Source organism: Rhododendron vialii, chromosome 6a (assembly GCF_030253575.1).
Source record: "Rhododendron vialii isolate Sample 1 chromosome 6a, ASM3025357v1".
NCBI classification, from domain to species: Eukaryota; Viridiplantae; Streptophyta; class Magnoliopsida; order Ericales; family Ericaceae; genus Rhododendron; species Rhododendron vialii.
In genome coordinates this window covers 43,483,547-43,510,306 of record NC_080562.1, presented here as the reverse complement: position 1 = coordinate 43,510,306, position 26,760 = coordinate 43,483,547, and the positions used below count along the sequence as shown (strand labels likewise).

Here is a 26,760-nt window from a genome sequence, read left to right as displayed (position 1 = left end):
AATGACTCCAACTTAAGTGAACAATTTAAGTTGAGTTTAAGTTCATAAGAACAAGGAAGTCTAATTGCATTGAAGGGCTGGGGGGCTTACTCTAGCACCACTTGGCCCAATAGCCGGGTGCTGTCATTCCATAAGGTGAGCTCAAAAACCCCCCAAGCCCAGCTTGTCATGGCCCATATAGCTCACATCGAGTACAGGTGTTCAGCCCAATTTCCTGTTTGGGTTCTGGGCTTTTATCTCCTTTGAAGCCAACTCATCCAAAAACACTCAATCATGGCAGGGGACAGTCAGAGACGGAACACTTACATGGTTAAGACTGTTGGATTTATTTGAAGGGAAAAGAGTCTCCAGATAGTATTTGAAGGGAGTATTAGTTACTGATTTACGGAATGAGTACTCCTCTACCCTTGGTGTACGTTAACTTGTCTTTCTACCCTTACTGATAGTTACCGGTAAAAATATACTCCTATCAACGCGGTGTTAATTTCGCTCATCTCTGGAAGATTGTGTGCGATGGAGTTGCGCAATGGCATAATTTATAAACAGGAATACATTTTGGCGTTTTTTTTTCTAATGAAAGTTTGCTATTGTAATATAACCAACAGCAAATCCGAAATTACATTACTATATGAATATGAATTGACCTTACAAGAACTAATTACACCTAGATACAACTACTCCTTCCACGGAAGGGAAGGGAAGGGGAGGGGGGGGGGGGGGGGGGGCTGTCCCCTTGGGACAGCAGCGTGTTGCTGGGCCCACTTTCGGGCCCACTTCGGTCTCGCTCCGATGATCGAAACAAAGCAGTAGAGTACAGTACCAGATGCAACTATATATTATGGACTAATTATTACGAAACTTTTGGGGCGACTTATAATATACTCACCCGTTCCTAAATAAGTGTTTCCGAAGAAAAGATGTCCAATTTTCGAACCAACAAGGAACTTATTCAGTGCATAATTTTAAAACTTTAATTCTATGCGAAGAAATTGAAAAAATTATGCACAATAATACTTTATTTTTTTGTAAAAAAATTACACTTTTTTATTTTTTTTAAAAAACACTTATTTAGAAATAGGAAGAGTAAGAAAGAATATTGATCAACAACGTAATCATACTAGATGGCGTAGAGGCATTAGAAAAAATGTCTGCAATAATTGTTTTAGGTTGGGAAAAAACAACACCAATGTATCCTACCTATTGATAAAGATGGGTCTCCACATTAGACTCGGGATGGATCCTCTCCGATTAGTGGCGTAGCAAGGAATTTGGCTCGGTGGAGGCACCATTAATTAACATTGGCTTAGAATTTTCTATCCTTCAAACAACTGAAATATAAAAGAAATGAACCTAGAACGTAAAATTTGCTACATTATGCATGTAGATAACGGTCTTTAAGAAAAACAAATGTGTAAATGAAACTTTTTTAAAAACTTGACAAAGATATTAGTTTTAAAAACTTGACAAAGATATTAGGGGATGTAAGTGTTATAAGGGGGGAAAAAATGTATAATTTTGGATACAAATTTGTCAGGTCCTTTGTAATTCGGAAGTAAAATTGGTATTACTAGAAATTACAGTGCGCCCCCCATTGCCTATACATTGCTTCCGCCACTGCCGGTAACTGTCCCGAATACAGTAGCTGAAGTTGTCTCATAAGTGTGAGTCTTACAAACATATTTTCACGTAAAGATATTCATTTCTGGATTGTGAATAAATATTGAATTGTCCGAGACAATTGCCGAAGAGGATCTCATCCCATTAGAGGGACTTTCCTTCTGTTCTGTTCTGTTTGTACAGTATGTTCTAGCTCATAGATCATTTCTTCTTGTCTTGTGAAATGTGAAGAAAACAATTAGTAATTAGTACTATCAGCAAGAATTAATCACGCCCAAAAAGAAAGGCTACTGTAATGTCGGATAGAAAACGAGATTTGCATGTCGAATGCATAAAAATGCCATGTAAACTTCTTTTCCTTTTCACTAATAAAGCAATTACTTTTTTCCTTTATTTATGCACTGATGATTTTTATTTTTATTGTAGTAGGATAGGAAATGCTACAATGCACATCTTAGAAGTGTACAGTTTGCACCACTTAATTCATACAACATTTTCGATAGAAAATTCACATAATTTTGGTTTATAAAATTGATAAATTTTGTATAAACAATTCATAATATTAATACAACATGAATGCAAGCGTGTATCATACGCATTCTTGTTAGGGCGTGTAGTGTATCTTTTCTCTGCTATACAATATTTATTAGTCATTATACCTCACATTAAATGTATTTAACTATAATTATTTTATGAATTGATTAAAAAATAATAAAAAGAATAAAATTTGTAGGATATAACTAATATTATTACACAAAATGTACTTACGTACCTAGGCATATTTTCCTACAAAAATGCTAGAGGCACATCACCTCAACTATACTACAACCACACCCCTCTTACATATAAGTGGGATCCACTGAAACGGGCCCCACCTGTATATAAGAGAGGTGTAGTTGAGGTGATGTGTCATTATTTTTCTATCATCATTTTGATCTAACAAAGAGAATTAAAAATAGAAATACAATCAGTCTTTCAACTTATTCAAATGTATCGACCTAATTGATCATCAGCGATATATTGTTGGAATTACGCACGATAAAATTTGAGTTTGTTTCCTATGGTGATGAAATTGATACCTTCCCAACAGAATAAACTGAAGTTATGTTATTAATATATAGGGAAAATTTTAAAATACCCCCCAAACTTTACACTCAATTTCAATTAGACTTTCAAACTTTTAAAAAAATTAATTTACTCCCAACGTTATCTTCAGTTAATCAAAACGCCCTCCTCTCGTCTCAATCTTTCAAATGACTAACGGGTTTCGTTAAAGGCTCCGTTAAATATGCTTATGTGGCATCCCAACCCACTTAAAATGTGACACATGTCTAAAACAACCCCCCCTCTCTCTCTCTCTCTCTCTCTAGGGACTGCATCCAACTCTCCTAATCTCCCAGCCAAACACCGCAACAAAGGAAGGCGTCACCAACGCATCACATTCTTCCAATTGGCGTGTGAAACAAATTTCTTCCATTGTAATAGGAAATTCAACTGCCCGGCCACGGTTTCGAAAATCCAGTAGAACTTGACCCTATTCATCCATCCCCGTACAGAGATTTCAAAAATTGGAAGATCTTGTTTGGAAAGTGGAAACGATTTACAGCAAACCCATCTTGTCAAGTCTATGCCCTCCGTTCGTCGTTGTTTGTGCCGTTCCGTTGCCTTCCGATTGTCGATTTAAGTCTTCCCAATGCCGTAAGATGAGTGGGTTTAATTGATGGAATTGGTTTGAAATGGAAAGATTAAATTTGATATGTCAATTAGGGCTACTATATGAAATTGTCAAATTTGATATGTAAAGAAACTTTCAAATCCTCAAATTCTGTTTAATTTCCGGGGCTGTTGTACGAATCTTTCCCATTGTTCAACATTGATACGAATCTATAACATTTTGCAACATTTTGATTTCTCTATATCATGAGTTTTAGGAACATGGGAAAAAAAAGTTCTCGAAAAGGAGAGAGAAGGTGGAGGTCGCAAAATTAGGGGTTGTCGGAAGTGGGCTGGCCGGAGTAGGGGTCAGTAGGACATGTACATAGGTGTCGGAGTGGGAGTTATGGTTTGTGTTAGGATGGAAGGAGATAGTGATAAGGGAAAAACAGTCACTCTAACGAGAAAACAGTCCACATCAGCAAAAGCTGTTAGTCATTTTACAGATTGGGACGGAATGGGGCGTTTCGATTAATTGAAGATAACGTTAAGAGTAAAATTGATTTTTTTGAAAGTTTTGGAGTCTAATTGAAATTGAGTGTAAAGTTTGGGGTTATTTTGGAATTTTTCCTAATATATATTCTTGTCACAAAAAAAAAATAAAAAAACTGGATTGACCAAAATAACCCCATAATCTTCTACTAGTACTCCTACAGTCCTACTTTAGAAGAAAAAGTATCGCCGGAAATTAAGGAGGTTACGGAAGCTTGTCCCAGTCCGTGTCAAGAAGTCCCGGTCCCGCTTACCGGTTGTCGGTCATACTCTCGGTAGTAACGCCAAACTCAATTGAAAAATGAAAAGGATGCTCCTCATGATGGATCGGAAGCCATTAATGCGAACAATTCCTTTTTCATAAAAAGTAGCCAAAAAAAAATTAATTAATACAAATTGGAATCTTTTCTTAGGAGTGTAATTTTCTCGTGCTTTCCAAAGAACAAAACAAGAAATTAATGCACTCCTGCATGAAAATTGAACAGGGAAATCAGAAGAAATGGACTCCGATCCTGCATGAAAATTGAACATAGAAATTATCAGATTTAAACGCAGTAATCTTTCATTCCTAGCTATTTCAGTGACTAGAGACTAGAAGAGTAGTATAAAATACTCCAACAACATCTCTTTACACCACACCAAAAGCACTACCTAATACAACTCCTTCCCTTTCACTTCCACTTTCAATCGCAGAGTGTATATACAAATTCCTACGAAAAAACAGATCCAATTAAGATCATCTGCTGCTCCAATCTCACTTTAATACCAGAAAGAAAAGATAAAAAAGGAGTTTGAGGAGAAGCCAAGGAGACATTGATTCCGCTACAAGGCGTTGAGAAGATCTCGAACCGACTCATCTCCAACTCGCAACGCTTCGAGCACCCGTTCGAAAACGACGACGTGGCAGGGTATGCGAAGCACGCCTTTCTGCTCGTAACCGTACTCTTGAGCCGATCTGTTGAGCAGCGTCACGAAGATCGGGTGGTTCAGGAGGTCTGCGCTCACCACGAACCGTTCCATCTCTTCGCCCACGTACACCGGTATGTGACCCTCCGGTGCGACGCCGGATCGGGCTCCCGAACGGCGCGACTTTCCGTCGACGAGGGACGGCGACGCCCGTGAGTCGGATCGGAGGAGCGAGTACTGCGACGAGTCCGCCACGCGAGACAGCCGTCGGATCAGCTTCTTCATCGGCTGTTCAGAGAGAGAATGTGTGTGTAGAGAGAGAGAGAGAGAGAGAGAGAGAGGGGGTGGTAGATGTGGGTGGGGGATGTTGGGGGGGTTATAAATATTTGAGATTGGGTGGTACAGGTAGGAGTACTGCGCAGGTACGATTATTTCTATATTGGTTTTCGAGAAAAATACTGTAGGATTTTATTCTATAAATTCTGATTACGTATTGGGTAAAGCAAACTAGCATAAAATCCATGCTATACACAAGATCGTAATTAACATAACATAATAACACTAACCTACGGCATGTGTTTTGATAAAAATTCATAAATTTTTTATGTATCAATTCTTTTTTTGGTTAAAAAGCAGTAGTAGCAAACTAAATACATTTATAATATGTAACTAAAATTTACTTACTTTTATTGCGACTTGACCACAAAAATTGAATAATGAGATCAATTGCGTAAAGAAAATTTGGATTTCTAATTATTTCCGAGTGAAAATTGGATTCCATAAATCCTACTACTTGTAATTAATCGGGGAAAGGAAATCTGGATGACGTTTGATTTATCATATGGGAAAACACTTGTGGGCGAGAGATGAGTTGATATTACAGCATGTAATCTACGTGTTTGGTTTGTGTAACATCGAGGGGCCCATTTGGTTGCTGCTTTTTTTTATTTTCCTAACAAGATGTCCGAGTCAATGTATGCGCTCCTCAATTAATTTTAAAAATTATAAACTCAACGTTCCTTAGCTGCATAGGACCTCACTTGAAGCCAAAACAGATGCTCTGTGTGGACTGAGACAAAAAAAAATTAATAACACTTGGAAGACTTTGAAAAAAAAATAATCAAAGTCTCGGGTCTTGACCACTATGTTAATCCCCTTGTGTTATTTGGTTGGTGATATTTACTTGCTCATTGATTTATTTTTACAAGTAACAACTATATTCAAACTTGATTGGACAATGCACATGTTCAAGCTCTCATAGCCATTAATATAGGTTAAATACACACTCCTAACATCACACCACACTTGTGTGAGACTTTAGTTTTGGTACTTTCATTGGTGTGATGGAATTTCTTACAAATAGTAGTACTTGCACTTCCATTTCTGCACCAAAAAATTTGCTATTTTTGGTTAAAAGGAGTAGTATTTACCAAATTAACTAACATATTTACTTGTTACTTATGATTTGCGAATGTAAAAACTAGGAGAACTAATTTGAGTTGCAGATCAATTTCATGGGATTGGTTTAGGTTACACCAATTTGGTGAGAAATAGCTTTTGCGAACTATACAGTACCAATTACGAATCTCTTTCCAAAACGAAACCCAAGCTTGTGGGACAAGAAATTAAAAGAATGTCGACCTCATGCTAGCTTGCATGGTCTTATCCTTCTCTTTTCATTCGAAGAAAGTAATAATTATCGATCTCCTATATATCAATTTTCAAGCACAGCCAAATCGATTCTAAAGATATTCCGAAGTACAAAAAAATAAAAAATAAAATCTATTGAAGTTGAGAATGGGAACGTAACAACTAACAAGCAGAGAAAAAATGATACTACCAAAAAGCATAATTCTTAACATATCTCCTAGAAAAATACCTTATTCTTGTTCGTATTTTTTGACCGCAAAATACGATTGCATTTACGTTTTACTTATTCCCGTGAAATATTATTATCCAACTTTCTGAAAGTAATTAATTTCACACTAATTAGAGTAATTAGACACCAAATTCAACCACATGTATATGGTTAGCCTGGTGTAGGGACTTAATTTCTCCCTCCTATGGGCTTGGATTCGAAACATTCCAGTTACCATCAATTTTTACGAGGACAATTCATATGAGACATTGTCCTGACTTTAATAGGGTCTCCTGCTAGCTATGCACCTTAGTCTCCAAAAATTAGTTAAGCTGGTCCGAAGACCTTGAGTTATCCCAGCACAAAATTAAACACGTTCCACAATGAATTTACCAGGGCTCAGGGGATAACAAAACTCTGAGTACATGCATCATTTTGTGTACACACACTTGCTTGTGTGTATATTTGGTGTACCCATTGTCGGACTCATGAAGGAAATAAACGGGAATATGAATGCAACGATCCATCGTAAATGATTAAGCGCTAGCTTTTAAATAGAAAATAACATCGCGTTTTCATAGGAGATGCCAAAGCTAACGTGGGCCAAGCAAAGGTAATTATTGGCAGCAATGCACCATCGAATCAAGGTGTCTTTCCTTATGCCAAAGCTGACGTAGATTTGAAAGGAGACTCATGGCTACAAATTTTGACAGTAACCAAACCTCATGCCAATTGTTAAAAAAGTGAGTGTTCGTACTTAAAAAATGAGCCATTTGAGGTTTGATGTCTGTGCATGTAATTTGACATAAGGTTGGAGAGGAAGAACTTAATGTCAAATTAGATATGTGAAAGGTGGTGTTCCACTTTCTTTGAAAAAAAACTTTTTAAAAAAGAAGGTAATTTCAAGTTTATAAATTATGTGTTTATGCAAGCAATTTTTCTACTAATATGGATCTTATTTGATAGATTTCATTAAGATCTTTTAAACGGTGCAAAAAAAAAATTTAAAAAATTATTTTTTATTTTCGTTATATTTAAGTTTGAAATTACATTCTTTTTTAGAAAAAAAAAAGTTTAGAAAAAAAACGGAGCGGGGTCTTTGCACGTGAGCCATCAAAAAGATTTTCACATCTCCAATTTGAAGCTATGACATAGGTTGGAGATACTCTGAACTCCCTAGACTTGAATATATAGGCCAGGCGTTGTGGAAAATAGACAACACATGATCTGTCCTTTCCATTTGCCTAAGATTCTGAAACAAGTAGAAACAAAGCATTAAAATTAACAACTGATAAGTTTTTTTTATCTTTTATTTGCTTCTAGGATTAGAATAAACCATCATTTTTATGGAATCCGATGCAAAGCCTAGGGGCCTAGCTTAGGTGCGAAAGAATAGGAAAAAAAATATGTATCGAAAATAGAAGGAGAAGATTATTCGGGATTTGTCGAGCATCATGGTACTGTTAATTATGTGACCATGTGATCTTCTAAGCAATCCGTGAAAAAAAGAGAGGATCTTCTAAGCAATAAAGCCGTTGCTATATATAAAAGGTCTGATTAGTCTCTCATTCAATAAGATAAGATAGGTGAAATTGGCTTCACTAAGAGTATCCACACCGGTAATAATCAAAACCAATAATCAAAATATGTCACGTCAGCATTTGATTATCCATTTAATTCATATTCAAATTTAACAATCTCTACCTTCATATTAGTTATTTTGTCATCCTTAACAAAAAAAAAAAAAACCCACAATGCACAATGCACATTTGTCAAATCGCAAACGAGTTCCAATCACACACCCGACCACACCAAATTATTCGTCTCGATGAAATGATTTTAATGTGAGGTATTTTTGAGTTATTGAGTTTTGAGTTTGGTTATTGAGTTCTGGTTATTGGTAAAAATTGTTAAGTTTGGTTATGGAATGAGTGAAACTTGGTTATTTGCTAAAAGACTGGTAACTTTGCTTATTATAATGTGGGATGTTTTTTTAGCATTATTGTTAAATTTGGTTATCCATACCCATTTGCTTATTACAATGGAAATGCTCTAAGTCTAATTCTATAGTAACTTAATTTCATCCTACTGTAATTGGTTAAGGCAAACCATATCATTATTTTATTTTATTTTTGGTAATTAAACCATATCATTATTATGTTGTATTGATGCTTGATTACTCAAAATTCTGCTTTAATTTCCTATTTGAGGATGAAGCGCATCTCAAATCTTGCCTTCAACTTTGAAGATGCATGAATTACATTTTATTTAGGCTCGGTTTGGATGACCGGAATATTCAGTAGAAATAAGTATGTGATTATTAGGAATCAAATTTCTAGAAATTTTATTGAGTGGGAATAGGAATATGATTACTAGGAATGAAATTCCCATGAATACAATACCTGAAGTAATTTCATTCTAATGTTTGGATTAATTGAGTAATCTTTTGTAGGAATCAATTTTTTTTTTTGAAATTTATCAAAAGTCAATATTTCTTTTTTCATTGATTGAGCCAGGAATCTAAAATTCCCATGTGGTAAGGGATGGATCAGATTCCCACTCATTCTGTGTGATTCCTAGTAGGAGTGTCGTCAGCAATCACAATCATATTCCTGTCTCACCCAAACATAGGAATTCTGAGAGTGTGGCATCACATTCTTATTCATGTTCCTTCTAAACGTCAGAATCATGAAAATATGGTGTTACATTCTTACTCCTCCTCAAGATTCTTGTAACGCCCTGAATTTTGGGTACGTTAAATGGACAATTTCATTGAAAAACTAAATGGAGTCTGGCTCAATATTACAACATAATTCTGCCAAGAGTACTTTATTAAACAAAAGAAGGGCAGACTAGGGTTCCTATCTACTGCTCCGCTTCATCCTCCATCCTGGTCAGTTCCTCGGCTCCAAAAGGCTCCAAGGTGTAGAGTTCACCCTGTTCATCTATAAGATCTGACACATTATACCGGCGTCGCCACCAATATAATATGTCAGGGTCACCAAAGGTAACACCGTGAGCTTACAAAAGCTCAATAGAGTAAACCCTACCCACTAACTCATAACTTACAAACAGTAATCATATACGACGAATAGTAACAACCACACATTCACATTCACTATTCAAGTATCGTTGGTGTCCATGTTTTTCTGTGTTTCTCCTACGCAACTTATCGTAGATCGTGTCTCCATTTTCACTTTCATAACCAAATCAACATTTTCAAAATCCGTTGTTAACACACCCAACCTCGGTTCCGCCGTTCCGGGTTCCCGAGTATCCTCACAATGGTTCCGCCGCACCGGGTTCCCATTGGCACACATTTGCATTGGCTCCTCTCCGCGGATAACCAAGCCACACGCCCAACCTCGGTTCCGCAGTTCCGGGTTCCCGAGTATCCTCACAATGGTTCCGCCATCTCGGGTTCCCATTGGCACACAAACACACACCACACAATGGGCTACCATGTCCGGCCACATTGCGGTTTCCAAAATATTTTACCCTTTCAAAACACGCCTTTTCGTTAACCACACCCTAGGTGTCATGTTTCTAACTTTTTCGATTTCCGTGTCACGTTTTCATGTATAGACTCCGCGGTAGGACTTTTCACAAAAAAATAAGCATAAATCATTTATTGAAACTACACTAGCAAGATCATTCAACTCAATCTTACTAAGCATGCTCGAAAAGAACAAAATATGAATACTTCAAATCAAGCGTTAAAATCTTATCTTTTGAAAATCGTTCTTTCTTTCTTTTGTGGGAAGTTCAATACGACATATGTTTATTTAAGACAAAGTCATTTATCTAACATGCTCGTACTTCCATTAGCGAGATAAGCTTATTGACAATCATGCATTTTAAACGATAGATAACCTTATCTACTTGAAACTAAACAATAGGTAACCTTATCTACTTAAGGAAAACGATAAGGATATTGATACTTTGAATCAAGAATATTCTACTTTCTAACGTACGATTCTATGCTATACGTAGAGTTAAGGGGTTCTACCTTGATCCGAAACTAGTCGGGGCTGAATAAGCTAGTTGAAAGTTTTCTACGGGCGGTGAAACTCGCAAATCTGGACCAAATTTTGGATGGCAGTAACTCGGTCAATATTTGGCCGAATATGATCGTTCTTGGGTCGAAACTGAAGCTCTCGAAGTGCTCTACAACTTTCGTAAAGGAAGTTGATCCTAAAAACTACTTTAGGTAGGAGAAAATTGATGATAAAAGAAGAGACAGTGTGCTGTCAGAAAATGGAAATCCGAGATTTTTACTGAACTTCGGATGCCAATATCTTTGTCGTTTCTTCACCGATTGGGGTGGTTCTTGGGTCTAACTTGAAGGTCTCGAAGTGCTCTACAACTTTCCCGAAGGGAGTTGATCCTAGAAACTACTTTAGGCAGGAGAAAAATGGAGATTCGTGAAGGGCAGTAGGCTGACTGGAAATGAAAATGGTTTCTAGAGAGAAGTGAGAGCAAAGGAGTGAAGGTGTGAGTTGAATGGCAACCATGGGGTGCTATTTATAGCCAAAACTTGAGCTCCTCCTCCCTCCATATGGCCGGCCATATCTCTCTCTCTCTCCCATGGATTTTGCTCCATTGTCATGTCCAATCAAGCCTTTCAATCAAGTCATAGCCTTCCATGACTTGTCATTTCTTCTTTAAGCCAAATCCTAGACAATCATGAAGGGTTTTTGGCTTGTCAAATCTATGGGGAGGTTTCTTGCAAGAAAGCACAAAATCATTGTACTTTGAAAGACTAGAAATGGGTTGGCATGGTCAAAAATAGGCTTAAGGCTATAAAGGTTGCTTGTGTAAGTAATCAAACTCATGCACACACTCCACCCCACTCTCTCACTCTCGGCCTCTCTCTCTCTCTCTCTTTCCATCCGGCCCTCTCTCTCTCTCTCTCTCTCTCTCTCTCTCTCTCTCCTAGGTATATATATATATATATATATATATATATATATATATATATATATATATATATATATATATATATATATATATATAAGTGTATGTCTAGGAAAGTAAGTCTAGGATTATTAAGTTTAAGGCTAGAAAAAAGGTGTGCATGCATGGCAAAGCTAGTCTTGCTTCCTTTCGAAGTAAAATGATGGGATTCTTTGTATGACTTGTCTTGTCATGCTTATTGGCAAGTCAAAGGTCTATTAACCAAGAGACAAAAATTTCCCTAACAATTATGGACCAAGGGGTAAAGGAATATTGGTCATAATTAGGGTTTGAAATGACTTGTCATGGGGTATAATGATTACCCCTAAAGTCTAAGGGTTCAATTAGGGTTCGGAGGGTTTCATAAGGTTCAAAGACGGTCAAAAAGGTTCATCTAGGGTTAGGGAATTGTAACTAGGTGAATCGATGGTCCGGTTCCTCCAACTAATCGGTTGGAAACTAACTCTATTTGCCAAGTAGGATTTCTAGCCAAGAAATATGATTTAAAGATTTTATCTAACTCGTTAGGAAAATATACAAGTGGTTTTATAATCATACTTGTCTTTAGAAAAATGACTACATTGCTCGGCGTGAAAGATATAATTTTATAAGTCTCAAATCTAATTATGATGGATTATTAAAATTAAAAAGAAATTTTTAGTAGTAATCCAAGTAATTAAAATAAAATTTAAATATTTAACGAAATTTTTATTTACCAAAAATCAGGGTCGTTACAATTCTTGCCATCTACACTGAGCCTAAATTGGGGTTTGTTTCATATTATATACCTGAGAAGCTATAGCTATCATAAAGGATGACATCTTGAAATTTGACATCCACCAAACCCTCCTGATCACTCTTCAGCCAAATTACTATTAGTATATATCCTTAATATTTTTGATTCCACCCTTTAATCTCTTTTTTTTTTTTTTTATAATTAAAATATGCTATGGCCACTTTGTTTTAGCATCATGTATGTGTTAATGTACTGGAGCATCTAATAAAAGAGTTACCTCAAAACAACGAAACTTAAAAATAGATTCAACTAATATTGCCGGATACGAGAATCTTGTATGGAACAAATTCGCCCCAGATTTTCAAAAGTACTTGGCCCCGTGATTAAAAAAAAGAAAATTACTATTAGGCCTGGCCCACCATCATCCAATTCTCGAAAACTCTTTCACTTATCCGCAAAACACACAGAAACTCAAATGGGCAAATCACCTTATCCAATCTCACATAGAGCCAAACCCAAACCCAAAATTCTATATATTAAACGAAGTTTGAGTAATGTGTAAGTTCTCCATATGATAAACTATCAATCTTCCTATATGAAACTGGCAAATCAAATCCTGGAATTAGTCGATGTGCGAATAAGCTGATCCTGACATCCGATTATTTTAAAAAAAATTCACCCGGATCCGATATTGGCCATGACAAAATACAGTTTGGGTGGAAGCTGGAGTGTTGGGAGCGGTATTAGCGGGCATGGTTCCACAATTTCTTTCTTTAAACAGTCTATCTCTCTTTGCTCTCTTTCGGTCTGGTTGTTGCCTTGTTTGTTTGTTGTGCGTACATTCTGTAGTCCGGTTGCAGTATAACTTCCGTGATATAGTGGGCGTGTGAAAACAATCCACGTGCCCAAAATAAAAAGCAACGCTAAACTTTGTTTCTTCATTTTTCTCATTGAGGATAAGGATTTCCTTTCAAAATCAAACAATACTTTTGCGCTTCACTTTTCCCACACCATTTCAATTCAACCTTGTGTAGCTCCTACTTTAAGCCAACAAAAAAAAAAAAAAAGGGGGGGGGGGGGGGGGGGGGGGGGGGAAGGAAAGGAAAGGGTCAAACTTTAAACTTTGAAGCAATAATGTATCTTCGACAATAATAATAATAAAAAAATCAAGTTACATGAGAGCGTCTATATGTGACTAAAAGCTCCCCAAGTTGGAGAATGTTTAACCAACCAATTTTTTTGAGAATTTATGAATCTGGGGAGGTAAATTTTGAGATTCATTATTCTGATAATCAGTTTGTTACTCAAGAATAGAAAAAATTCAGAGGCAAAACATGTTTATAGTGTTTGGCTAATTATTTGATTATCAAGTCATGTAAGATTAATCCTAAATCTCCGTTTCTCTAAGAAAAATAGATATTTACTTTTCAAATAAGTACTTGTTTTTGAAATTAAATATGATGTATTCATGTATTGTGAGAGAATGACATGTTTCGTAAAACAAAAAATAAGTATTTCAAAAATAAGAATTTTAGCAGAACGAGGCCTAAATGTATTTTAAAAAATTATTAGTAAATTTTTAATTTTTAGTACTTAATTAATCCATTTAAAACGTCGTTAGTGTTCTGTCTTGTCAATGTCTTTTTTTTTTTTTTTTTTGCGAACAGACTTCTAGAAGGGAGAGAGAGAGAGAGAGAGAGATATGGGAATAAGGCCCCGTTCCAGAACTTGAATAAGTTCTTATTTTTTGTTTAATAATAAGGCTTGTTCCACAAAATAAGAAGTAAGTACTTATGTTTTGATTAAGGTAACTTTAAGCTCAAAAATCATGTGTTTACGCAAATAATTTTTCTATCAATATGGATCTTATTTGATAGATCTCATTAAGATTTTTAATACGGTGCAAAAAAATTGAAAAATTATTTTTCATTTACGTTATTTTTGAATTTGAAAATGTGAAATAAGCTGCTTATTTGAGTTTTCTGAAACAACTCTTCTTATTTTTCTTTGAGAAGTTCCAAAATAAGTACTTATTTTTTAAGAAGGTTTCTGGAACGGAGTCTAAATCTGTTGCTGTATGAGTATATTTTTGTAAGGCGTTCCGCTTTCCAAAAAAAGGAACTTTAAGAAAAAGAAGATAATTTTAAGATAAAAAATTATGTGTTTACGCAAATAATTTTCTTATCAATATGAATTTTGTTTGATAGATTCATTGAGATTTTTAATACAGTGCAAAAAAAATTACAAAAATATTTTTTATTTTTGTTATATTTGAATTTGAAATTACATTTTAAAAAAAAAAAAAGATTTTGAAAAAAAACGGAACGGGGAAGTTCAATGATAAGACAACAATAATGCATGCGTGTGGGCGTATCATCTCAATATTAAAAATGCTGCTAATTGGCTTATACGGCTGCAGGAGACGAGACGAGACCAAGATAAGACTACACTGCTTAGTAATTAAAGTAGAAATTACTGCTGTGCGTGGGCCATCATGACACGTTGCATTAATCCAGTCAATACTAGTCCTATCCGTGGCGGCCACGGTAGGTAGAAATTGTGAAATATTGTCACGTGATGCACCAAACTCATGAATATGTGGTAAAAAATTTTTGAAACACTTCAACAGCGCCCCATAGACATGGAATAATTGATGGGTCCACGAAGTAAAGACAAGTAGACCCGGAGCACGGAATAGTATCTGTGCTCCCTCTCAGATTGCCGGACACACACATGATTTGTGAGTCCATATCATCGGTCGGTCCCACACGTTATGCGAGAGCGAGTACGGACACTATTCCGTACTCCGGAACTAGTGAGGAGTAATTAGGAGCAGGGGTGTTATTCAGTCGGTTCGGGATAGATTTGCCAAAAACCGATCGGATTCGGGGTATATAATTCCGGAACCGATTCTGACCGATATTAAATTCGGTTCGATTTGAGGTGAGTTCGGGTATTTTAGTCCACCCTGAAATCAACAGACGATCTTTACAATCTTAAAAAGGGTGCAGATGTATAACCAAAATAAATGAACTGATTTGACAAAATGGAACATCATGCCAAAAATGAAAAAGATAATTTCTAGATCCGAGCAAAATATGAAGGAGAAAACCCAATATCAGCAATTGGAAACAGGTCCAAAGAAGAACTCGAACCCCACAAGAAGCAATCTTTCTCTTCTGGATTTTGAAGAGGAGAAAATGGCGTGATCTTCATCGCCACCGACGTCGATCAAGGGTAGTGCAGATGATAATTGGGGATGGTGGACAAGGCGGCGTACAAGGTAGGAGTGGCGGAGGCGAGGGCAGCGCTGGTGGAGGAAGGCAACCGAGATTGTGAAGGTGAGAGAGGAGAGAACTGGGGGAAGAGAAGGGGAGGGTGAATGTCTGCGCTACCATGGAGTGGAGAGTTAGAAATAGGGTAGGGTAGGGTTTGGGATTGTTAGGATGATATAGATTAAAACATCAAATTGATTGACGGTCAAAATTAAAACGATTTATATAAATATATATTATATATTTCATTCGTTCCAAAAAGGATAACAATTTTTGAAACTCGTGTCATTTTTCATCGTTTATATCTTTCAATCTATAATGTTTTTCATGAGTTTGAAAATTTTGTATAATAGAACTAATTGAGAACTATTAAACAAAATCCATATTGCATATTTTTTAAAATCTATATTGAAAGATATAAAGAATTGAAATTGACACAAATATAAAAAAATGACATTTAATTTGGGACGGAGGGAGTATACGGTTCGATTGGTTGGTTTGGTCCTACAGCAGTTCGGTCGGTTCGGTTTGGTCCATATATATTTCCAAAAAATCGAGACCGAACCGATTGGTTCAGTCCACCCTGAAAAACCGCCCATAGATCGATCGAAAATTGAACCGATCAATCGATTTTTTCGGTCCGATCAGGTTCTTAACAGCCCTAATTAGATGGTGAGGACGCAAGGAAGTCGGTGGGGTGGGAGCCACGAATGCGATGGGGGCTTTTGGAAGCAATTAAGCGTCAGGTCCGGACATGTCCTTTAGTACCGTACTATCGTATACGGAGATCAACACACCCACCATGCCGTACCCTAGTCAAACGAAATTTTAATCACAAGCCTCTCCTCCGGCTTCTTTATGAAACTTCTATTCAACAACTTCTTCAATTTCCAGCTAATTATTTCCTCCTAAATTTCTAATTTAATTATCTTTTTTTGAGAGTTTTGGAGGAGGACGATAGGATAATTCCACATATCAATTCATTTAGACAATTGCCGATTAAGGAGAGGTATAATTGACTCTTTAAACACACACGCACAATACCCCAACTCTCGATGTGGGAGTCAGCTTAGCTGACACAGGCCCAAGAGCCTCGCCACTAAAGAGTGACACCACGACAGAGGGCCTAAGTGGCCTACACCAGAGGTCAAACACCCAAACCATAATGGGTGGGTGATATATATGGTTCCTTTTTTAGAGTTTGTGAACTTTTCAATTGATTGTATATTGTAATTTATAATATTTTATGTGATTTCAAAAATATTATATTGTAGAATTAATCGAGATCTATCAAATAAGATCTATATTCGTTATGAAATTCATTACGAATTTAAAGATATAACTCATTTTTTAGCCGGTTAGAATATAGCGAGGGACAATTAAATTGGGACGGAGAAAGTATAAATTAACCGAGAAAATAAAAGAGGTGCTGAGATGTATGGGTAATGGGTTTAAATAATTCGTGTAACCAATTACTATTTTCTGCAGTTAAAATATGGCATTTTATTATTATTTATTTGAGCATAATGTACTCCCTCCATCTCTGAACATATGTTCATTTACTATTCATAACGCTTTTTATACATGATCATGCGAATATCTCAATTAATCGTAGTAGACAGAATTTGAAGAGTATATTAAAATATTTTTAGCAAATTAATGGGAGATCAAAAATCTGAAATTATCCTACATTATGCTACGGCGTGAGTATTTGGTAGCAACATATAAATGGTACACTTTTTTTTTTAAAGAAAATAAAGGAGAGATTAAAAGGGCATGGTATATAATTAAAAAAAACGATTATGTTATTGACAGTCCATTAATAAGCAAACAAACATAATTTTCAATACATTTTTAACACTCTTGAAGGCACTGTAATACTATTTTTATGTATTTTTTTTGTCTTCTTCTTGATTTGTTGACATCTCAATGCGTTGTTATTATCATTTTAAAATAATGATTAAAAGGGCATTTATGGGGTGGTGACATGAATATCCTGGAAATGTTCGGGTCAGGGGACCCTCATTTGTCAGCTAACAGCTATATCAAGCGTGATCAGTTGCGCTCTTCTTTCTTTTTTCTTTTGCACATGACAACTTGGAAAACATCATGCTTTTTTTGGACATAGAAACCAAACCAGAAGATGCTCCCACGTTCATTACTACGGAGTTGAAGTTTACGTAAATCGTTCCAATCAGGGACGGATTCAGAAATATACCCTAATGGGGGCACCTGTTAATGATAATGGCAAAAGTTACAGTAATTTTTTTTAGTAAACCATAGTAAGATCGTACAAAATTAAAGCATGCATTTCTAATTACAAAAGTTTATAGCGCGTACTTTAAATTAAATTAGGTAAAAATGAGCATAAAATCTCAGACAAAAATTTTAAAGTATGTTTTAAATGAACATCAACAAATTTTAGAATGCTCGAGCTAGTTTTTTTAATATATTTATTTTAAAATATTTCTCTCAGACGGTTAAAAACAAAAAGAATCAAGAAAAAATAGCTTCAAATAGACTAACAGCTCGTAAAGTAACAAGTATAAATGCACCATATATTGAAATTTAAGCATAAAAATAATTCTATATGTGTATTTTCAGAATATATACAAGTGTGTATGTTTATATATTAGCACATTTTCATAATTATGCTAATTTATACATAAATATTTTTTAAAAATATTTTAATTTTGAGTGGGAGCACGCGTTCGAGTGGGGGCACGCGCCCCGGGTGGATTCGTCCCTGGTTCCAACTTAAGTTAGGAACCATATTCAGGATCAAGTTGCATCGATCTGAATATAAATTTTGGAATTTTTTAGAACTTTGGCATCAAAAGTTTCGTGATACTAAATTCTTTCTGTGATATCTGGGACTTGGAGGGCCAAGAGAGTAGCTAGCACTACCTTGCCTGCATAATGCAGGTTATTCCGAGCTCAAAAATTTAATTAGGACGGTTAATTAATTTGCATTATAGAGCTCGACTGATCGAATATTTCTGAAAAAAAGATTTAAATTGATCGGTGATTGGAAGTCGCATGATCGATCTAATGAAGTTTGTTTTGGATTGCATTTCAAAAATCGTACTTGTTTACTTTTTCAAGAACAAGGTTGCTTAGTTATTAATGTACAAGAAGAGTGATTTATTTATTTATTTATTTGCATCGTTGATTAATTAACTCGTTGAGCTCAACAAATTGAACCCTGCAATTTGATTTTTAATGCTAGGAATGAAACCGGCCAGACATCTTAAATTTTTTCGATCTGTGCTGCGGCTATATATGTAGGCATGCATGAAATCAAACTTATCTCTTGGGCAGTTGAATGAATTTTTTTTCTTCAGGAAAGTGGAGAGACAAATGAAATGAAATGAGGAAAAAAAGAAGATAATTGAGGGCATTGATGCATGAGATCGAATGCAAGTGAAGTAGGTGTGTGTTGGGTATGAAGTGTAATTACAATGTTGGAATTTTCTGTGTGGAATTGAATAAGCAAGCTAGATGGGACTAATTAGGAGTAATTGGGAGAAGAATTCTGCAGCCATGCCATGTGAGGCACAATTCTTCAAATATACTACTCCATCATACATTGAGTTAGGTTAGATAGAGACCGGACATCTCTCATCCTACGTAACAAGTTCAATTTAAATACGAAATCTTTTCGGATACGAGTCTTATGCATGTAGTCCTTTGCCTTTAACTCGATCTTGTGAATTGACAAATCATTGTTTTTGGGTAATGCATGTAGCTTAGGGTGTTCCAACCAACTCACGCTCACCTTAGATTAATTTTCACATGCTGTTATTCAAAGCCATTTCACACTTATGGGTGGAGCTGAAGTGGCTGGTCCCAAGAGTTACTAACAAGAAATAATCAAATTTGAAAACTTATGAGGGAGCTAGCGAACCCTAAATCATAATCCAAGACCACTAGGCCTTGGGGTTAAATCAACAATCATTGGTACTGAATTATGAGATGCATGTGAATAAGTATGCCAAAATTAGACGAACCATGCATGCGTATTCTCTCTCTCTCTCTCTCTCTCTCTATATATATATATATATATATATATATATATATATATATCGATCCAAAAGTACTACTAGTGAAGGGTGAATGATTTTATCAAACAACGACGAGTCACCCACCCACGTCTTTAATACTCCCTCCATCCCAAAATGCTTGTTCGGTCCACAAAACGGAGTGTTAAAATTAATACTATTTTTGCAAAAAAAAATCAAAAGTTTTTTAACAACTTACTAGATATCAATAAGTATTTTTAATTTGTGAAAAAGTTTGAATTTTTTCTTGAAAAAATTGCATTATTTTTAACACTCCGTTTTGCGGACTGGACAAGCATTTTGGGACGGAGGGAGTAGTGTATTTGGAAGAGGTAGGAATTAATTAATTAAGTAGACCACTTTAGCTAGCACAGTAGTACTATTGATCGATGAAATTAATTAATCAATATATCGTGTCTTTGTTTTATATATGCATGCATGCGTCTTGAATTCAACCGTTGTCCCCACTAACGTACCCATAGATAGATATAGCTTGTACGTCACTACCTCATTTGTATCTACTTTACTGTTTTATATATACATACACACCACGGATTCAATGAGGGATTCCTTATCAGTCTATCGTGCGGAAAAAATATTGCTCTTAACCCATGACGTACGCAATTTCATGAAGTTTGATTTCGCAAACTACTGATCATGGAGGTGATCATTAATACTAATTAAACAGTGCACGGACGGGGAAAAAAAATGATTTGATGATCAAGGCGTCCATGTGTTTCAGACACTAATGTGTTAAGAGAAGTTCGACATGTACCCCTGCAAAAATATCTGTTCTTTGTTTTGCAACCCCAACCAATTTTATGGGTTTAGAACACGTATCTTTTTTTCGGTATTAAATACTCCTTTCGTCTCAAAAAACTTGTCCGGTCCACAAAACGTGAACTTAAAAAAAATGCATTTTGCTAGATACTAGATACTATCAATTAACGAGCTCTTTCAATTTCAAAAAGAAGTACGAATTTGTTCAAATAAAAACTAATTATCTCTTAAGTTATTGGTTTGGTCAAATTTTTTTTTACATGGATTACAATGATTTATTCGGGTGGCGTGTCAAAGTCTAATAAATTTTTTTTTCCCAAAGTCAGAAACTTCTTAGCCGTAGGGTACCCGGATGGTTGGGACATTTAATCAAACACTTAGTCACTTAGGATTGAGGTTGAGATATTGCATATGCGAGCATGTAATGATTTGCATTTGCTCTTGATTGCTCAAGCCGTGCTTTCAGGCACGGGCATGCGCTAGTGTGTGTATATATATACTGTGTCCCCGGTTGGATATGATGATTCTGAGTACATCAACGGCCGCACCGCATGGCCCGCATCTATGCCCAGTTATCTCCGTATCAAAAGAACTGCTATCGACAAAATTATGGAGGGGAATATAAATTTATTTGTACGAGCTGAGCTTCAAACTGATCCAATAGGCCAACAGGTACTTTATAGAAAAAAAAAGAAGGCGGCAATGGGTGGGTGGGTGGGGGATTGTGGCAATGACAGATCGGTGACAAGGCTTTATTGGTAGCTCCCACCGCTGCTTAGTTTGTGTCGTATTAGGGTTTTGTCTGTCTTGGCCATCGATCACGAGCATTTGTTCCCGGCCCCTTTGACAATTCTAGATAGATATATGGGTGACTAAATAAACCAGGGTGGGGTTGGTTGGTTTTGGCCTTAATAATAAGTAAAGGAGGTTATTACCCTTTCCAAACATCACCACCTAACTAGCCCACTTGCTAATTTCTAGCAAAAATTCCTTCCTTTTACAAAGAATTTCTGTAAACTAATTAATGCAGAAGAAATGTGCTTTTGAATTAATAGGAAACATTGGAAAGTTGGTGAGTAATTAATTAATTTCAAAGATTCAAATGATTAGGAAAAATAATTTTGGTCCTCCATTTTTTTTATGATGACACTCCAAAATTTATTGTTTAGTATGTCTTGCTATGTAGTATAATTTTTACAGTACTAAAAAAAAAGTTTAGAAGTGTCATCGTAAAAAAAAAGAGTGCCAAAATTATTTTGCCTATGATTAGGGGTTTGATCCGGATAAAATTAGTAATTGTTTTCCAAGATGGAGGAGACTGATGAGCTAGATCATGATGATTGGGGATGTGAGTTTCAAGAGACTTGTAATGTGAACAACGGTTGCAGCCAATTAAAGCTGTCTGCAGCAGCAATCATCATCACTTGTTGAAGCTAAATAAATCAACATCTATTCAACTCCAATCCAACCTTTTGCAAACGGTGGTCCAATAGAGACAACAAACAAGATGACTATACCATTGTCACCTCACATTGATGTGCATTGTGTTTTAGCTACCCAACAAAAAGCCCTTGATGATTTTCTAGTATGTGTATTTTCTTCTCTTTTGGTAGGAGGAAAATAAGTCATACAATATCTCATACGATTCTATATATATAATGGCCGACCACAAAGTCAGTCTGAAGAATAATTGATCTTAAACTTTGTGCTAGCTATAACAAACTTTGATCCATCAACTTTTACTAACGTCATATTTCAGAAATTATCTCGATATTAAATTTAAGTATAGAGAGGAAAATGAAGAAACCAAGTAAAGAAAAACGAATTTTCTTTCTTGTTGAATTGGCAGGGTTGGGAAAATTAATAGTGTATATATTTTGTTGCAAAATCTACTCCTCCTTTTCCCTTCACACTTACAATAAGGCTCTGTTTGTTTCGAAGTAAAATATTTGTTCAACAAATAATCTTTTCGTTTTTATTTTCTTGTGTTTGGTAGTAGTTGAAAGGTATTTTCCATATGCATATACATAATATGCACATTTGCATACATACATATATTTGCATTGAGAGAGAGAGAGAGAAAGAGAGAGATTGATTTTGGAGTATTAGAAAAGTCCAACATGCAATTGGAAAACGGGGAAAGACACTCTCCGGCCCATTCGGGTAAAATAACTTACCGAGAATTTGAGATTAAATTATTTGTGCCTTTATGATGGAAAATGTTTTATTTCCTTTTGTCTAACCAAACAATTGTTTGTAGAGAGAGACTAAAGAGTTGCATATTCGGCTTTGTCCGTTTTGGGCTTCTATGAGAGTTGCCCCGCCCCACTTTCTACCCCATTTTATTTCCCAACATCTTAGGCCCATGGGCCGCTTTTCCCATTAAAGGAATTAAAGGGGAAAATGACGGTCAATGATATATTTTGATAATTAATACCCGACAAGGACATTTTCATCGTTAACAATTGTTCTTAGTATGTCCTTGGAGGGTATTAATTATCAAAACACGTCCTCAGCCGTCAATTTCCCTGAATAAAAAGGGAAAATGATGGCCTATGACGTGTTTTGATAATTAATATCCGCTTCCTTGGCAGGTATTAATTATCAAAACACGTTGGCGGGTAAAAATTATCAAAACACGTTCCTTAGCAGGTATTAATTATCAAAACACGTCATGAGGCATCATTTTTCCGGAATAAAAGGGCTATGGGCCGGGTGCTTTTGTTTTTCTTTTAAAACTGTTCTAAATTATACTGCTAATCAGATTATGTAAAGATAATAAGATGACATGTAGATAAACAGATCTTGGTAGCAGAATAACGTTTCAAAAGTATAATGTCAAAAGTAATTTTTTGGGGGCGTTTGGTAACCTTTTTATTTTCAGTTTTTGGTTTTTGTTTTTACTTTTTGAAAACTAATGAAGAAAACTTGTTTAGTAACAAGTTTCTACTTTTTTATTTTTCATAAACTTTTTTAGAGTTTTTGTAAAATATGAAAATTGCAAAAAGGTATTTTTTCCAGTTTTTATTTTTATTTATTTTTAGAAACACAAATATTACCAAACATGTTTCTTATTTTTGTTTTTATGGAAACATAAACCTGTTTCTACTTCCAGTTTCTTAAAATCAAAATACTGAAAAGGTTACCAATTGCAACCTTGATTCTTTTACTTTAACCATTTTGTCCTTCATTGCTCGGTATATATTTCTTAATAACCTTTTTACTTATCACATCACATCTGACATTACATATAAATATTATCTCACCATTTTATGTTAGATATTAGGTTGCTTTAATTTTAGAAACCTAATATCCCAATTTCATCTTACCATTGTCTACCTCTCTAAACCGTAAGCAAAGCATAAATATTTCTATGGTGGTACTTTAATACTATGCAAGTAGTGCAACAAAAATTTTTTTTTTTTTGTCAAAAGTGCAACAATTTTTAGTTGATACAAGTACGGATGCTTAGAATATCTGAAAAATATTCGATACTGTAAAAGACTATAGAAATATAATTTATATAATAAATGCTTTTGAATTACTAATCGGTACGTGAGTATATGAGGAGCATTAGATATTGAGAGATTCCCGGGTTTTGCTTGCTTCGAAATTTGCCAAATATATTGGGTAATCTCATCTCATAGTTATAATGATGGGAACAGGGTATTGGTCTGGTTCATACTGGATCTCTAACTTTTTTCTGAGGACTTAACATTTATGTGGTCCATGAAACTTGGGGCAGGATGGCCCAACTACTGGTCATATTTTGGGGCTTGGCTGGCTTACTTTGCTAGTTGTTTTGTTCGTATTGTTTCTTTTTCAAATTTGTTTTTCTTGCCCTCGTGCCTTTTCTTTTTTTCGGAAAATGACAGCCTATGACGTGTTTTGATAATTAATACCCGTCAAGAACAAGCTAAGAACATTTGTTAATGCTGAAAATGTCATTGTCGGGTATTAATTATCAAAATATGTCATTGGCTGTCATTTTCCCTTCTTTTTTTTTCACAGTGAGGGATGTCCGGGCCATCTTGGTGCACCTCAATTATTTTCCTTCTTGGTCCAGTTAAAAACAAGTTATCCACGTCACAACGAAAGGATTCTTAAGATTTTTTTCAGACAGCTTGACCCCAAAAGATTGCTAAGTTTCGAAATCAGTATATGTGAATTTACAGCTCGTCTCTGTTGCCCCATTTGAACTGTCCATTATTCATACCCAAAGATTAAGAAATTAAAACCAAACTATAGAAATTAGAAACCCGATAGGTGTTGTGAGAACAGATCCATTTCAACCGACATGTATTGGAAATGAATTGGGAAATGTCAACTAAACTGATCAATATTTAAAAAAGACTGTTGATGAAGTTCATGTATCTACTCCTTTACGGCTTACGCTCTTCTCCATACTCTAATCCAAATTCATATTTTTTTGGTCCTTATTTGGGATTCCAAGTAATGATCCAAACCGTTCATCTCGTAGCGCTCTCTCTTGCATCAAACAACATTTTTTCAAAAAAATAAACTCAATGGAATATCAACATGTGCATGAAAGAATCATTTAAAATACATAGTGTACTTCAAAATATATTTACTAATCATTTTGTCAGACATACCCCCTCTGTTAATGTATCTATCAATGTCTGATCATATTGGGTTTTTAATGTAGTATTGTTCTCTACGAGATAAATGGATCAGATCATTAATAAGAATCCGGAATAAGGGCAAAAATTAAGAGTTTTGATGGTTTTGGAGGGCTGGAGTATATAGAGGAGCTTAACCCATTCTACAATTTAAATGTGTCGGGGGTGGCTTGACCTTGTATCAACTTGGACATAAAATAAAATATCCCATTTATATTTTCTGTATCCTACGAGAAATTTTTGGGTATTGGATGGATACCATGTGCCCGTGCCCACGTGGTGCATAAGCAGCCCATCCGAGCAGTCCAAAAGTGTGTTGGACGACTCAAATTGAAGTCCTCTCTTTCCTCTCACCCCACCACTCTCTCCTCTTTCTCTCTCTAAATCCGAAGTGTTCAAAACCGAAATGAACGGTCCGAGTGTGCCAAACGGTCACCACATGGTACCCACCCCACGCTGAAAAATTTCTCGTAGCCTACCATTTCAATAGTACCTCTCAAGTTGTCAACTAGATAGGATTAATAATCGATATTGACGTAGTTGACATTTTCTATCTACAAATATATAAAGTCCTGTCGTAATCTCCGGCCGACAATTATTAATTATACCCTCATATTTTTCAGCTTTGAATTGTTGCATTCCATCGATCTGGGTGGTGACCACAGCATCATAAATTTGATCCATTCCTTAATATACATTTGGTTGAATTGTTTACAAGTCTACAATTGTTATTATCATGCATAGTACTTGATTACGAAAGTGATAATCTTCGTTAACGTTTCACATCATACGGTGTGTATTCGTCATCCAGTAATTTGTGCGTGCGAGGGCTAGCTGGGTATGTATATACTGACACATAAGTGTCCTCTCATGACGGCTTGAACTCTAGCTGGGTCAAAATCATATGTAAATTAGATCGGATCAATCTTGCATTATTAAAGCCCCATGATTCTAAAGCAGTACTTGTCTATCATATAACTCATTTTAGATTTAGAGCACTGCAACATTATATCATATCTATCTATCTATATAATATAACAGAGTGGTTTTTGAATCCGTATATTTTCAACCATTAGATTGGTACACATTTTTTAAACGGCTGAGATTACAAGATAGAAAACCTAGCAATATAACATTAACCTAGCTGACAAATTGTTTGTAAATCTCGACATTCCTTTATCACATAATATTTAAGATTCTTTTATAATCAGAACCATGTATGGAATGATTACGAGATTGGTTGGTACCACGTCAATTTAGTACCACGTCAATTTATCAAGTCCACCATTTCCTGATAAAGTATATTGTGCTAATTTATAGATACTTTTGACATATTTGATGCATGCTGGGCAATGTTTGGCGCACAGTAGTGCAATGTTTTCATCTTTTCTTGGAAAATCCATGATGGTAACAATTTAGTCTCTTGGGTAGTGAGGTAAGTTCGAATTGCGACAATCCGAGCTGCTCAAAGTGTGCAGAACGTGATTTTAACGGTATTTGCGAGAAAACAGCAAAAAAAATGATCGGGAAGGGCTTGATCCGAGCAGTTTTTTACTGAACCGTTCAATAAAAACGCAATTCATGCCACCACTTGAAGGAGTAATTATCGATTGTTCCTGGAGAATCGCCGTGTGATAGCTTCAAAAACCTTTTTTAACACACATTTGTATAAGTTCACACAAAATTGCAAAAATTAATATTCCGAGTCGGAGAGATTTTTGGCATA

General features: G+C 35.6%; 1 protein-coding gene across 1 annotated transcript; it reads right to left on the bottom strand.

The window, feature by feature from the left end:
- Window positions 1-4,335: 4,335 nt before the first annotated feature.
- LOC131329288 (auxin-responsive protein SAUR71-like) lies at window positions 4,336-5,084 on the bottom strand. Its single transcript, XM_058362380.1, has one exon. It carries the CDS (start codon window positions 5,011-5,013, stop codon window positions 4,645-4,647), a length of 369 nt encoding a protein of 122 aa, XP_058218363.1. The 5' UTR covers window positions 5,014-5,084; the 3' UTR covers window positions 4,336-4,644.
- Between the last annotated feature and the right edge of the window lie 21,676 nt (window positions 5,085-26,760).